The sequence below is a fragment of the Plectropomus leopardus genome, chromosome 16, assembly GCF_026936395.1.
Source record: "Plectropomus leopardus strain MGB_pleo_1.0 chromosome 16, ASM2693639v1, whole genome shotgun sequence".
Taxonomy (NCBI): domain Eukaryota; kingdom Metazoa; phylum Chordata; class Actinopteri; order Perciformes; family Serranidae; genus Plectropomus; species Plectropomus leopardus.
This window is the reverse complement of record NC_142191.1, coordinates 17,333,531-17,350,230: the sequence shown is the minus strand read 5'-3', so window position 1 is coordinate 17,350,230 and position 16,700 is coordinate 17,333,531. Positions and strand designations below refer to the sequence as shown.

The 16,700-nt window shown below is 37.0% G+C and overlaps 1 protein-coding gene across 3 annotated transcripts; it reads right to left on the bottom strand.

Annotated features, from left to right (window-relative positions):
- Positions 1–4,400: 4,400 nt before the first annotated feature.
- Positions 4,401–16,345, bottom strand: opn8c (opsin 8, group member c). Of its 3 annotated transcripts, XM_088089684.1 has the most exons (6): positions 16,013–16,345; positions 15,073–15,347; positions 14,397–14,438; positions 12,856–13,149; positions 11,660–11,991; positions 4,402–9,455 (listed from the first exon to the last, which is right to left on the bottom strand). In XM_088089684.1, the coding sequence occupies exons 2-6, from the start codon at positions 15,173–15,175 to the stop codon at positions 8,964–8,966; spliced, it is 1,263 nt and encodes a 420-aa protein (XP_087945810.1). In that variant the 5' UTR covers positions 15,176–15,347; positions 16,013–16,345; the 3' UTR covers positions 4,402–8,963. The 3 variants fall into 3 exon arrangements, with proteins under 3 accessions (XP_087945811.1, XP_087945810.1, XP_042358806.1); XM_042502872.2 differs by lacking the exon at positions 14,397–14,438 and having other exon boundaries at positions 4,404–9,455; XM_088089685.1 differs by lacking the exons at positions 14,397–14,438; positions 15,073–15,347 and having other exon boundaries at positions 4,401–9,455.
- Positions 16,346–16,700: the final 355 nt, after the last annotated feature.

Here is a 16,700-nt window from a genome sequence, read left to right as displayed (position 1 = left end):
ACAGGTTCTCACAGAGTCTTCCCTTCCCCCCACTGTACATACATGAATAGCTGCACACACAGAGATTTACTTTTAGAGTTTGTATAGCTATTTTTCTGTTTAGCCATGTTAATATAGTGGTACAGGTGTAAAAAAAATAAGGGCTTGACCAACAGCTACAAGCAGGGGAGAGTTCAACAAAAACATTTTTGAAGGTAGAAATCCTGGAAATGCATTTCGTAACCCTTAAAAACCTGAGCAAATTAGCTTGATTTCTTTAAAATATGGGAAAAGGTCTAGGAGCAATTTAAGTAGAAATAACCCAAAAATTAGCTTAAGAAATAATTATATTTCTGTGGATAATTTTACAATTATGCTAATTCAAATATAGTTTTTGGACATTTTTTCCTATCTTTAAAAAAAAAAAACATTTCCAAAGCTCCTTGTCTCTTGCAGCTTGCAGAACAGTTCTTGCCATGCTGCTCATTCCCCTTGTTTCCCATGTTTTCAATGAAAGCAAACTCATTTGTGAAGGCGTCTGAATGCAGCATCAGAAACCTGATGTTGATCCAGGTTTCAAAGGGTTAACTCCACAGTTGTGGTAAAATGTGTCTTTCTATTTAAAATCAGCTATCTTGTGTCATATTGGCAGTTAGCAGAGTGACAGCTAAACATGTTATTAAAGCACATATAATTTCATTGGTTGAGTTTAATATCATCAGGCAGAACCAGAGAGCCACAGTTTGTCTACAAGCGAAAAGTGGCACACTGCAATAACAGAGCTGTTCTGAATGTTTGACCCAATCAGCACCAGCTCAGACACTCCTCCTGATCCACTTCCCACAATGAAAACACATGCAGGCCATGTCTAGGGTGATACATGTGTGGTGGAGGAAGTATTTACATCATAAATTTTACTTAAAGCTGGGGTAGGCAGTTTTATTTTGGCATCATTGGGCAAAAAAATCCACAATAAACTTTGAGCATGTTGTAATTCGCGTGGTCTTAAACAAAACTAGACTTCTGCACCTCCTGTTGGCCCTGTTTTCAGGCTTTAGAAAATCTAGGATGGGAAAATTTGGCCAATCACAGGTCCTTTCAGAAAGAAGACATCCCTATTGGCTGTTCAGTGCAGATGTGTGTGCACGTCAAAGACTGATTTAATAAGTGTCCTGCAGAAAAAGTTGCTATTGGTACAGCTGCCTACACTGCAAAAAAAAAAACCCAAAAAATTGCTTCTGCAATATGTATATGCCTGAAATCTTCTGGTGGGAGGGGTTTAGGACAGAGAGGGAAGAGCTGCAGCAGGAGAGTAAAGAATACTGCCTACCCCAGCTTTAAGAAAAAGTACAAAAGCATTATCATAAAAAATGTATCTGCCACTCTGAGGTTGCACACACCACTAATAAATCTAACCTAACTCTAACTCTAACTCTAACTCTGGCAATATTTTCTAATTATCAGAGATTTTGTTAACAGTAATAGTTTTGTTGCCTCTGGGGGGGGGGTTGATTGGAGAATATACAGCATGGATTCAGAGGAATGCAACTGTGCTGTAAACTGGATTATCAGCTTGAATAAAAAGTGTCATTCCATCCTCAGTTTATACCAGAGAAAGTTAATCAGCTATATAATTCAGAAAAAAGAAAGCACACAGCCAGAAAGCAAATAATTTCAACAAAACACAAACAATACAGGTGAAACAGATGTGGAGCTATATAAACAGCAGTTGCAGTTTCAGTGGTTTGAACAAACACAAGATGTGGCGGAAAGACTGTGATTGTTTGGGAAAGAATATTAATTAGGTGCATAAATTGAATAGATTTACATGCTAATGGTCTAATTTAGTGTTCCTACCAGGGAACCCCAAAAGGTGTTGCACGATAAATCGAAGGGTTCTTTAGAAATCATATATGCCACACAGAATTGTCCTTTTATCCAGATTTGTTCTTATATTTTCTGTTTTTTTTATACGCATTACAGTGAGTTTTAATTCCAAAACATATTAAAAACAGTTCTACTGGTAAAGGGTTGTATGCCTCCATGAACCCGTTGCAATTATAGTTTCCACCTGTAGTCTGCACATAGACACAGACATAGGACTGACTCACTGTACATTCGTTTCCTGGGAATTATATTGATTTTACACAATCTAATCTAATCTATGATTACATGTAATGAAATATTTAATTCATCTGGAAAGTTGCATAAATGTTTGTACCAAACGAATCAGTAAAATGTTTTTTTCTTCATTACATTGTTTGTAAATTTATAATCTGGGAGGGGTTTTTTTTAAGTTGTATGGATTTCTCTCAAATATTTTACATTTCTTAAAAACATTTTGACTGTCTTTTTGTGGATTTCTCTCAGAATATATTACATGTGCGTCCTTATTGATCCTTTATGTTTATCACTACCATTTGTGTTCAGCTAAATTGATCTTGCTGCTGTCCTCAGCTACAAATCAATGGCTAATGTTTTTGTCACAGACAGAAAGATAGAGTCCTTATTTCATCTGACCTGCAACTATTTAGACTGAGCATGCACTCTCCAGTGATAACTTACCAGTAGGGGGACATTAAAACAAACAAACAGCACTTTTTCTTCTTTGTTATGAGTGTTTCGAGTTGGCCCTGATCCTGGAGCACTCCATTGAGTCTGGTTTAGGCAAGTTAATGGTTTCCATCCAGTTGTCAAAAGCTCAGCGTGAAGCCAGTTCTGAGAATGACGTCTGTTTTCATGACTGTTTTGAACTTGGCTGTCTGGTGTCAACTTTTAGTCAATTACTGTCACGACTGCAATCTACAATCCCCCATGTGTTTTCTTTCATAGATCTTTTGAAACAGGTTTCCATTTTGTATAGATGGCTGCATGTTTGGATTGTCAGAGAAGACACAGACTGATATGCCTCTCTGTAAAGCCTCCTCGTGCCCAAACACTGTTTTTTTTGAACACACTAATAGCTTATTGATCCTCTTTTCTTACTGTTTGCATCACCATGGTGAAGCTCCTGATGAAACCCTGTGGCGTGGTTCATAGGAGGAAACGCAATTAAGTCATGTTGATGATTTGGACAATAGGGGAAACACTCATCAATGCAGCCTTTTGTCAGCAGGTTACATAATCTGTACACTAAAGCGGACAAAACTCTCCACTCATTTTTCTCTTCTACAGCAACAGTCTGACACTTCAGCTATACGCAGGACTTTAATCTGGTGTTTTGCTCTCTTGAATTGAAATGTCACTCTCTTTGTCATGTTTCTCACTTTATTCCATTGCTTTTGCCTGTGTGTGTGTGTGTGTGTGTGTGTGTGTGTGTGTGTGTGTGTGTGTTCCACGACCTCATTTATGGATGATTTGTGAGTAATATGGAGGTCTGCACATATGATTAACAGGCCTGTCAATGAATCATGGCTAATGAAAAGCATTTTACACTCTGCAGTTTTTAAATTAGTTGCTGATGAAGGTGACCATGTTTTTTTAGCTTCATGTAAACCTGCAGGAATTAATGGGTCACTTGGAGGCAACACTGACATCTTATTGTCATTTTTCACAGTTCAAAAGAGGACTCAAATGTAAAAAAGCAACAACAAAAATAAGGGAGCAGGCTAAAGCTCAAATAAAAAAAAACACAAAAAATTAAAATTGGAACAAACCAGTATTGAAAGGAGGGTCACACATAGGCCAACGCAGATGGACAAACAAAAGACAAGCAGAGCATAAAGACTAAGAAGACAGGAGGACTAGGAAATAACGAGGGACAGGTGACAGAAAGGTGACGAGGAACAGGTGAAACAATTCAGGGCAGAGCGGACAATCACCAAGGTGGAAAAACACAAAGACAAAAAGTAAAACAAGACATGATACATGAGGAGAGAACCTACAAAATTAAAAATATAGCAGCCTTAACCCTTTAGACCCCCTTTAAAAAAATTACAGTATTCCCCCTCACATGCAACTTTGCATGTCCGTCAATAAAGCGCCATAAAAATATGATGGATTAATATTTTTTTGGATTTCTTTTTTTAAACATTTTAAACAACTTCAGTCCTAAACATAACTGTCCAATTGTTTATTCATTTTCAGAATGTTAACCCTTTAAATGCAAGGTTTTGTGATAAAAGTACAATTTTATTTTTATTTTTATGAAAAAAAAAACCCCACAAAAATTACATTTTTTTAATGTACTTACGTCTAGCCAGATTTTCTTTTTTATATATATTTGCAGGGTTGAATATGTCACTGATTAGCAGCATCATTGAGTTCGATGATTATTTTTTATGTCTTGTCAGTTTTTAAAAAATAGTCACGCTCTTCTCCTTCAAAAGCAACTTTGCATGGCCATCAATAAACCGCCATAAAAATTTGATGGATTCATATTTTTTTTAAACGTTTTCTTTTGTTAAATATTCTAAACAACTCCAGTCTTAATGATAACTACCAAATGTTCGTTCATTTTCAGAATCATGTCAGGGTTAGTTCAGATTCACCAAAGTCAGACAATAACACAAACTAAGTGATTGATCATAGCAGCCGTAGACCAGCGGCTCCAATGTTCTGCGCTAAAATGATTGTTTTTCTCAATGGAGTCTGGTGCCTTTTACAAGAGCATAGATGGGGAACTGAAGATGTTGACAGCTTTTGCTTCAAAACTGACCATCTGATGCAAAGGTTAAGCAGTAAAAAATACTTAAATAGCATACACTTAAACAGACATTGATTTTTGGGGGGTGGGCCTTTTTATTTTAGGTGGCTAAAACACATTTTGTTGCTGCCTTGTCCACACAGTACATTGTTAAGCTTCTGTGTTGTGTTGCTTCTCCAATCTGGGGGCATGAAGACTGACATCTACTGTTTGTAATGTAAAAACAACCTGTAAAACCTCACTTTAAAAAAATCTAAACTATCCCTTTAAATCAAGAGTAAAGGACAGTTCTCACCATTCAGATAGCTGTTTAACACAGTGCTGTACTGATGGAGCTCTTCCTCCACTCACATAAACACTGTAAATGTCTAATTGCTGCCACAGCGGACTGCAAGGAGCTCATTAAACACTGAGAGCAGCAGACAAATTAATCAGTCCCTCATTAACATGCATGAAGCTGTTAAGTCACTCAGACTGAAAATTAGGAAATGAGAGGAAACTGAGTCTGCACTGTAAGGGAATTTTATTTCTTTCCATTCAAGCAGCTGTTAAATCAGTAGAGAATTAGACCGTGGACTGCACAGAAATGTGAGAATATTTTGAGAATTTTGAACCATGAAATATTTACATCCAGAAAGAGAGTGGTGTACAAGATGTGTTTGTTTTGAATCATTCATTATTCTCAGCTGTAGTGAATGTAATATCATACTGCAGTATTGTTTGTTTTTGATTGTTTTGTTTTATTTCTTTAATTATAGAGACATGTTCTAGAGACATCCAAATATTAGAAAAATAAAGTATTTAGGTCTACAGAGAGACAAACACCACAGGGACAAAGTGCTCAACATTCTGTTACTTTCCTAGAGCTAAAAACAAACAGAGTTAATGGTTAATTGAGAATATAAAAAGCCTGACAATGTGTGTGAGTGACAGATTCTGTACTTTCTCATTAAAAAGATCACATCAAAGGCACAAAGAAACATTCAAATATCACAAAAATATAGGAAAATTAGTTCAAATTTAAAGGAAAATATCAGACAGAACATTTTATGTCCATGTTAAATCACTGTCATTGTTGCATGTGGAGACTGAACAACCAAACATCCACAGAGTGTTAAAAATATTACAAATAAAACACATAAACACAGACTCAACCTGCATGATTGCAGAGAACTTAATGGTGTTTTCATTTTCAGCTGGATTTGTTTCAAAAAGCAAATTCTAGAGAAAATAGCACTGTTTCTTTGTGTTTATTAGTCAAGACAGAGTGCACTCAAAGTGTATCGGCTGTATGTAGAAAAGGCAACTGCAGGCTATAATAACTATGAAGAGAACAAACAGTTCGAGGAAACTTTGAATGGTATAAATGACAGTATTTAGTAAGATGTGATGTTGCTACACTTGAACAGAGTAGAGTGCTTACCCTTAATTATTTCATTTAACATTGATCAGGTGTTCTGTGCCCTTTACTAATTTATCAGTACTTATTTATTTATACACAGTAATATACTGAAACATTTGATGACAACATAAATGCTTAAAAAGCAGCATAAATAATGCACAAACCTGAAGAAAATATTGAGAAATAGACCTTTCTCTTGACAGAAAGTAAGACAAGAGCAGAGCAGCTTTGTGGGGTCATACTTAATGCCCAACGTGTTCTTATCCCAGCTCATCAAATACTTTGTCAGTGGACCCACACGTCAAAATATGATGCGCTAGAGACTCTCATTGGGTTGTTCTGGACGTTCAGGACAGGCTCCAGGAAAGCTGAAATAGAGCTTTTTTTGCTTCATGCGCTACTGTGCAGCTCTCATGGGAAAGATCAAGGCCCTGCCTCCATGGCTATATCCAGACCTTCTGAACACATCCATGTATTCAGTAGGCTGCACACCACAGGAGTTAACACAGAAGCAAGAAAACCTTTCTGGCATATGCTCCAGAAGAGCAACTAGGTATAATTATAAATCTGTGGTTCACAGACGGCCTGTTAATTTATGCTTGTTACATGCATTGTGTCTTTTCAAAATAGAGTTATTGCTTACGTCACATTACATTATGTGAAATACATCATGTAACATGCTCCACATACTAGAATACTATTTTGTTGATAAAATAACTGCTGACTTTTGGTTTCACACCCGCTTGCCCTATCTGAACTTTTTTTTCCGCTCTTGATACTACAGTGGTTGCTGGTGCATTTCATACCGCCTCTGTGCATCAATGTCCAATGCAGACGTCCACTGACAAAGTGGTGGTATTTGACAGGTTGGGAGAGAGAGGCTGTAATGTCATGTTCATTTAAAATGGGATGGGAGAGATTTCTGTAATTATGACTTGCGAACATTATCAAGCCGGTGGTATTATCACAGAGATAAACGTGTGATATATTGTGCATTGACAAAGACATAGCCATTAGTTTTGGGTTTTATTAGATTTAAGTTCCAACTATGACTTTGACGTTGACACGAATGCTATCTAAAACTTTTTAAAAACTTGTAATTCCTATAACTTTGATACGACATGAACAGGAGGCACAGTGGTACTTTGAGCAAAATGCTTTGTTATGTGCACAAGCTCACAATTACAATGCTAATATGCAGATGATCTTTAGCATGTCAGCACGCTAGTATTTGTAAACTAACACTAAATACAAACTGCAGCTGAGACTGATAGTAATTAGACAAGCTATGCAGGTATTGTACTAACTCAACCACCAAATTCATTGAGATTCATCCTGAGGGGAACATGAACGCCTCAGTGCCAAATTTCATTACAATCTATCCAAAAGTTCTTGAGACATTTCACACTAAAGACACTTTAACATTAACAATAGGCACATTTACATGGGGCCTTCTAATATGACTAGAGTAGCTTTAAAAGCCCAAACAGATTAAACATGATCCATTTAAACACCTCAGTCAGTTTAAACAGGCCCACATCGATTGTAACCAAATTGTAATTGTTGCAGAGAGTTAGTTAACCTTTTCATAAACCGAAAATATGAAGTTATCCCTTATTTACTTTTCATTGGGAGAAAATGCACTTGTGGCGTTAGTGAAAAGTGTCAACTGTTTCATTTAGCTGTGCCTATAGGCCATAACACTGATCATTATATTGTCTATCAGCTTTGGTTTTACATCAAAGGCATTAGGAGTTGGAATTTAAAAACTTTTCTAAAATCAGCTCAATAATGTATATATTAATATGTTTTTCATGTTGGTATTGGTTACGTTATTGTTTTAGTGTTATGCAAACACAAAGTGTACAGCAATCAAACACTGATAACTGATCATTTTGGTCACAATAATTGTAATATGAAATTTTCATGACATCTCATCAGCAAAGCCCTGTAGTATCTGTTTGCATGTATGAAACTGAAAATAACAATGAAATAATTTGAACTTAAGTTCAACTGCTACTGATTACTCATAGAGAGTATTTGATCTAAGGATTTTTAAAGGTCCAGTGTGTAAGATTTAAGGGGATTTACTGGCATCCAGCGGTGATGATTTCAGATTTTAACCAGCTGAAACTTTTCCCAGTTAGAATTCTTAATTGTTCAACAGATTTTTATTGTAAGCTCTTCCAAACAGACCTGGCTTAATGAAACGTGGACATTGTTCATCATGTTGGAGACGGGCCGCTCGCCCAGCATCTGTTAATGTGTGCTCACCTTTTTATATGATGAACTTAAGATCCAGATGTTCAGGAGGTTTTTTTTTTTTACCAGGAACCAAATTATCCACAGAGGCCTCTTCCTCTGCAGAACAAACAGATGCAGTTATTAAAACTAAAAAAAAAAAAAACTGAATAAAGCAGTTTCACATTTTAAAAAAATCTTTTTTCTGACACTGCTTCTCACAGAGGGGCTGCTAACTACAGGGGCCAACGCGAAAGCACGAATGGCCCTATCTATAGCCGGTATTTGGTTCGTCCGTTCTGAGCTGCCATAAAAGCATGGCGGTGGAACATGGTCCATATCCCTATGTGTAGATATAAACAGCTCATTTTAAGGTTAAAAAAAGAAACGGCTCTAATTGTCAGGTGATCTAAACTAAATAAAGCATACTTATCACATTATATTACATTTTTGCCAATATATCCCCCTAAATACTACAAACTGGACCTTAAAAGAGGATGCAGGCTGTTAGCAGCAGATAGAAACCTTTACTTATAACCTCTTTCACTCACAAAATCAGCCATAAGGACCCTGATCTCCAAATGAGCGTCTTCACTCGAGCCGCCCAGTACCAGACTATTTGGCTGATGGCTGTTCACAGTTAAACCACACTGCCTTTAAATTATAGATCAACACATTAACAGTGCTGGACAGAGTTCATATGGAGACGGGCAGGGAGCCTTTGGTACGTTTACTATCCAAGATGTTGGGGGTGTTCCTCGACGTGGACGCCCAGCAGGTGTACACCGGCCTGCTGAGGACACGGTTGCTACTGGGGGGCATCACTTTGCTCTTGCTGTGTGTTCTGTCCTGAGACAAATCAGAGGTCTTTTTTTGCACAATGCCTCTTTCTTGGAGCTGAATGTGGATGGGATGTTGGTTGCCTGAGGCGATGTGGATGCCCACTCGGTTTCCTCCGAGCTTTGGCCACAGAGAGAGAAGCAGGCAGCGAAGCTCTTGCTGAAAAGTCTTGTTGAAGTAGAAGTAGATGAATGGGTTGTAGACGTGGGAGCTTTTGGCGAAGAGGGCAGGGAACACGAAGCCCTCAGGGGCCATGTAGTGGCTCTCCTTGTGGAAAATGAAGAGGAAGGACACAACAGCGTACGGCGCCCAGGCGATCACAAAGCCCAGGCTGATGCAGAAAAACATCTGGAAGAGGAAGTAACGCATTCCAGAAGATTACTACACTGGAAACACATCAGCGCTGTAAAAAATAGAAATTTAATGAATCATTTCTTGTGACGCACACTAGTATCAGAGGCACGTGGTCGCATTAGGTTGCCTAGGAGAAAGCAAAAACAAGGGTCATGTGGTCAAGCAGTCTAAAAAAAAGTAATCTATTGAGTAGTGGATTGTAATTAAGTACATTTACTTAAGTACTGCACTTAAGTACAAATTTGAGGTACTTGTACTTTACCTGAGTCTTTTCTTTTCATCCCACTTTATATTTTTACTACATTACATTTCAGAGGGAAATATTGTACTTTTTACTTCACTACATTTATCTAAAGTCTATAGTTACTAGTTAGTTTACAAATTAAGATTTTCTTCATGAAAAAACAAACAAACATATAAGTTCATAATATTATGTTTCGTTACAAATTAAACAACCCAACAGTTTATACAAGTACAGCGGAAATGTTTGTTCAATTAATCACTTGCGCTTCGGCAACTAATTCAATAAACACTTCAGTCATTTTCTTTTTTTCTTTCTCATTTTTATTGGGTTTATTTCGTTTTTGGGGTTTTTTTTTTATTTTCCTGAATAGAGTACCTTTACTTCTGATACTTTAAGTAAATTTTCCTGATTATACTTAGTTACATTTACGTAAGTACCAATTTTAATGCAGGACTTTCACTTTTAACAAAGTAATTTCACAGTGTGGTTTAAAGTTAAGGATGTGAATACGTCCACCACTGCTCTTAACGCGAATTATGACTGTCACATGTTCAGATTTCTTAAAATGTCCTGTTTATTGTCAGTAGCAAAAGAGGAAACTTAATGTTGTTTCATACCTCTGAATAATGCCTTCAGCAGGAGCCTGGTGCGTGCAAAAGTGTCTGACTTAGTTTCCACAGCCTGAAGTTACTATTCCATTCATCAGACTCAACTAACCACAGTCTTTTGCTACACTATCCCTAATTCAGTCCCCCCAAAATACTCCTCTAATGTTTGCAATTAATAGTAGATGTTAAGTCTTCATGCGCTGAAAACGTAACAAAAATAACTCTCTGGCAGACCTTGACTTGTGAGGAGAAAAAAAAAAGAAATGCAGATGCTCCATACAGTTCATGAAAAATGTGAATCTAATGTGAATCCCTTTAAAATCCATATTTTAGTGGGTCATGGATTTGCATATTTTGTCTGTATGTGCACGGGTTTTCATCACAACACAAATATCTGCACATGAATGGACAGACAAAAGTGCCAATGTCCTCAGATCACTTAGACAATGTCTAAGACTTGAAGTTATGAAAAGTATTTTTTCCCTGATTTCTGAGTGGGTTATAAGATATTTATTCCCAACGTTTATCATCAATATTTCTATCACTGGAAAGAGTATGTTGCACTGACCCCAGGAGTGTGTAATCTTGGTTTGTTCAGATTTGACTAAATCACGAGCCCAACAAGAAGATGAGAACAGAAAGCATTCTGAGTTGCAATTTGCTCATAAAGACGTGTGGCTTGGACTTGTGTGGTTTAGAAAGCAGATTAGAAATACACCAAAATAGTTTATAAAAAGGTTTGATATGTACTGATGCCAGAGCTGTTTTTAAGTCTTTGAAACCTGGAGAGACATCATTTTTTATTGTGCTGCTTTCAGACGCCTTTCACAACCCTGAGCAAATTGGTGCAACTTATTTCAATAACATGGACAAATTGAAAGAAATTAGTAGATTTAGAACTTTTTTTAAAAGTAGAGGAAAATGTCTCAGGAGATAGGAACTATATTTATTGCTAATTATCATGAAACACTTTTCCCAGGTCTTTTCCTTTTCATTTTATTACTAATTTTCAGGTCATTTTCTTGTTTCTTTTGTTGCCCTTTTTCCATGTCAAGCCCATTTCCTCCGGTTTCAAATGGTTAAAGTATTTTGGGGTAAGTACAAACCAATTCTGTCAGAAAAAGTCACCATCCAGTCTAATACCATGTCATCTTATAAGTCTACGTGGTAAAAACCTGAGACTCGAGTGTTCTACTTTCTCTTTTAGTCGGATTTCAAGTGAGTCAAGCCTCAGAGAAGTCAAGTCCAAGTTTATTTCTTAATTTCTCCTCCATGTCTAGATTTCAGGTAGTCACTGCTCCCCCACGCAAAGATCTAGTCCAAAGAAAAAACCTTTGTTCGCTCACCACAGAGAGTCGTTTTTCAGTGTATCTCAGATTGTTGCGGATACCCCTCGCAGACAGTGAGTACGAGAAGCGGGACAGCTTGTAGAGGATCTGACACTGGGACACCACGATGAGGAGGACAGGAACCATCGTGAAGCAGGCGAAGGAGCAGATAACATAGAAGGCGTCCTTTGCTGAGGTGTGATAACCTCTCCAGGCGATGGTGCAGGACAGTCCATAAGGCTCAGGGACGTACTCACCCCAGCCGAACAGAGGGAAGCTGGACCACACAGCGGCCACCAGCCAGATGGCACAGCACACTATCCGGAGGTTAGTTCCTTCCAGCCACACAGCTGTGAGGAAAACACCGCGGTTATAATAACACTCTGGATTGGAATAATGCCGGCGTCGTTTGGTTCAGTGTAAACATGCAGGGGCTGGATAGAGGGGGGACTCTGTAGTGGCCCCATAGTGGGATCTTGAAGTGGCTAGAATAATATGACTCTAGGTCTTCATTATGGTCTAACAAGCACACCATTGTGGTTATATTTGAGTCATTGGCAGCACTCTATGCATTTTAAGATGTAGTAACCCAAGAAGACCTCATCTACTGGGAAGAATGTGATTCACTTCTGGTGAATAATTACCTCTTCCATTGTACGTATGTAATGCAGTTGATTAGCCTCAGAGGTGCAGGTACAAGCTTTACAAGGTGAGTGGATTACTCAGTGCTTTCAATCTTCACATCCAATTCTCAGTAAAAAGGTGAACGAGCTTATTTTTCACAAAATTTCCAATTTAAAAAGCTTTGTTTCTCCTTGACCAGGCTCTCTGCTTCCATCTCAGTGTGACCATTTATGCACAGGCACCACACAGCAATTTATGCATCATATGATACTCATGCCATCTTAAAAGCTTTTGTGCAGGCCACTTCAAAAGTGGTCAGTTTAGCAAGTAATGATGTACCCTGATGTCATTTATGACACCTTGCAGAGGGAAGAAAGAGAGATGGTTATGCAACACTCTGCATTTTATTGCTTCAACTGCACAAAAAATATGTATTTTAGTGAACCTGCCGACCTTAGTGGAAAGCTTAGAAAAGGATTATTTATTTTAGATATATGCAGCTGTCCTAAAGAATGAAAGACTTCCATCTATCCTTTCAAGCACAAAGTCCTTGAGCCACCCCCAACCAATCAAGGACAAACTGGCCTTACCATAAACCAGGCTGTAGCACGTCTTCAGGTAGCGGATGATGCTGATGGCAGTGATGGTAAACATGCCACACAGCCCGAAGATGTAGCAGCCGAGGCCGTAATAAACACACGTGATGTCCTCTCCCAGCCAAGTGTGGTGGAAGGAGGACAGGATGGAGAGTGGGTAGAAGCAGATGCAGCAGAGGAAGTCGACCACGGCCAGGTTGACGCACAGCAGCTCCGAACCCACCATCTTCTTCCTTCTGCGGTAGCAAATCACCAGAACCAGCCCATTGCCCAGAACAGAGAGCAGAACTAGAGAGAAGACAGGAGGGAAAGTGCTGTTTCAAAATAAAAGCTGCATTAACTGACTTTCTGGCCACTTGAATAATTTGCACACTAAAAAACAAAAAATCTTATCAGGTGTATTACAGGTGTACAGACAGTAATATGCCATAAAGCAGAGCACACACACACACACACACACACACAAACACACACTTCAGTCTAATTATTCCTACAAAAGGTGTTATTATTGCCTAATAATAACAAGTGCTCCTTGATAGATGATTAACCTTCATCAGGGAGTTTGGTTGTTACATATGAAGCTGGATCTCTCACAAAATGACTGATTTTAATTCAATTTGATTTAGAAAGTGTAGCAATGAGCCAAAAGTTCATTTGTCTGCTAATTTGTCTGCTTATTATTGATAGAAAGAAAATGCCAGCTATTTTTGGTTTGATGCAAATCATGATCCAAGAGCAGATTCAAATTTTGAAATATTGTCTAGATCAAAATAGCAAATTTGAGGAGTTATACATCCTAAGTTGGAGGTACAGTGCCGTTTTTACTGTAATAATATTTTTTATTTTTCCAAAAATGCTACATTTATTATGCGATGACGTGTATACATAATAACTTAAAGGTGTTCATGATAAAATAGACTAAAAAGAAAGGAAAAGCGATAATACACACAGTAATAATAAAAATAATAAAATGATGATAATAATAATAAAAACAACTTTCTTTGTCTGAAAGTCTGTCAATGTACCCAAGGTTGCTTAACAGAGAATTAAAGTTATTAAAAAAATATTATATATATACACACACACAGTATATATATGTATATATATATATATATATATATATATATATATATATATATATATATATATATATATATATATATATATATATATATATATATATATGGTATCGCACACAAAATGCGCTTTCCAAAATCAAGCTTTAATAAATATCATACATTAATATTATTTTCTACTTTCATTGAGTTTTTTTTTTTTTTTTTACAACATCAGTCCTAATATTAAATATAAAATATTCATTAATTTTCATAACTTTAACCCTTTAAATGCCAGGTTTTTGTTATGATGCCACTATGTTTTTATATAGGAAAAGATACACAAAAAATGAAATGATTTCAATATATTATATGAATTTTTTTTTTTCATTATCATTATAAAAACCTGGGATATGTCAGTGATTCACTGTGATCCTTGAGATTTTCTGAAAGGATACAAGAAAACTCCTCTCTCTCCACCTTGTTGTGGTTTATCCACGATTCGATGGCCACTGTTGGATTCTGTTGAAATAGTATGATTTTTCTCCATATGCCAAACATGATTAAAAAAATAAATAAATAAATAAAAATAAAGACGTCATCAGATGGAAAATAGTAGCAATTACAAATTCCAAGGCAAAAGCCCAGAATGACAGAAATAATACAATCTATGTTTTTACGCATTGATGGCTTTTTGCACTTTACAGTATGAATGTAACAATTTTGTTTACACAGTGTAGTTTTAACTTATTGTAGGAACTGTGCTGGAAATTCTAAGATTTAACAAAAATACACAGTCTTGATAAAAGTTATGCCATGTGCATGAACACAGCCAAAATTATCCCCCAAAAAAAGAGAAAAAAGAATGCAAATGCAAAACGTGTAAAATACACCAAACAGTCCTTAAGGGTTAATAAATATTCACACATAAACACACACAATGTATGGAGTCTAGTTTATGAGAGGAATAACTTGGATTGTTTCACTATAAAATAAGTAAAATGTATGTATTTTCAGGTTTAGCACAGAAAATGACACATTTTTTAAGTAGCTATATATAGGCAGTGGGCTATGTGGTCACTACAGTAACAAGGACAATGTTTCATATGTTTTCAGGTGAGACATAAAACGCGCAGAGCGGATAAAAAGCACATACCGACGGTGAGGATGGCCAGTCCCACACATATGTCAGCAGCGGGGGTCAGTTTGGAGGTGAAGGCAGAGATGGTCCGGTTGTCATCAGAGGAGTTCAGAGTCATTGGTTGGAGCTGGTTTAGGTGTCGCTGCTACGGGTAAAATCCGGATTCACAGAGCGAGGTGTATGCACGGAGGCTGACTTTTATACAGGCTGTGGTGTCGCCATGGTAACTTACAGCACGAGCTGACCTGCTCCATGAGAAGCGCCGCACGTGGGGTCTGATGGATCCAGCTCTGCGGAGGGAAAGGTGCTGCTGTCAAAGCAGCCCCATAAACGTCTCCAGGATTTAAGGACATTTCTCGGAAATTAGAGCGTTTCCATGACTTTATGACGTTTCAAGGATTTTAGGACATTTCTTGAATGTTAGCACGTTTCTAGGATATAAGGACATTTCTAGGACTCAAGAGTGTTTCTAGGATCGTAGGACATTTCTAGGATTTTAGCACGTGTTTCGGTCTTTAGGACATATGTAGGCATTAAGGGTGTTTCTATGATTTTAGAACATCTGGATTTTAGCACGTTTCTAGGTTTTTTGGGACATTTCTAGGATTTTAAATGTTTCTGAGATACTAAGATGTTTGTAGGATTTTAGGACATTTATATGGTTTTAAGACGTTTGTATGATTTTAGGACATTTCTACGGCTATTATGATATTTCTAGGACTTGGAAAAATGAATAAAATGCATAATGTAATAATAATATAATAATAAAATAGAACTGAATTGAATTACAGCATAATCAAAATGGCAAAATACATTGAATAACAACCTCCAGATATAATGAAATTGGGTTTTTCTAAGTTTTTAGGAAAACAGTTTGATCGCAAAAAAAAAAAAAAAAAGACAACTGTGCAGGTACAATGCCTGTTAAAGGGTTAAACAGTATGTAATGACTTACTCAGCTGAGTCCATCGATGGTCAACAGAAACTCCAAGATGCAAACTGCTGTTAGCTATAGCTCAGCAAGAAAGACGGTTAATATAATTATAAGTTTTTTATGTTTTCACTGGTCGGTGTACCCTATAGGCTTCTATGTGAGTCTGTTTGCACTTTTAATGCATGGAAAAGCATGATAGCTTAGTTAGATTCTGAGGCACACCTGTGTAGTAATGATGCTTTTTAATCAGCAGCTTGATATGACACACCTGTCAGCTGGATGGATTATCTCAGCAAAGGAGAAGTTCTCACTAACATGACATTTGTGAAAGAAAGAAAAGAAGAAAGAAAATTACCTCAGTAAGTGTCAAAAAATTAATAACATATTTTTGAATATATAAAAGAATAATAAATAGAGTTTTCTGGACATTTACTTGTCTTTGATAATATCTAATAATTACCTTAGTCACTTATTTACTTTTTTTCCAGTTTGCAGGATATTTCATGCCAAGTGGTGTTTTTTTGTCCTGTGTTTTTAAGAGAAATCAAAGCAATTTCCTCAGGTTTCAGAGGTTTAAATGCTCGTGAAAGGCATCTGAGTGCAGTGCAAGACAACTGCTGTTGATTCAGGTGTTAAAAGGTTAAATCCTATAAGTTTTGAAAAATTAGTAGCTCAGTATGGAATGATAAAATAAAAATAAATATTTTTT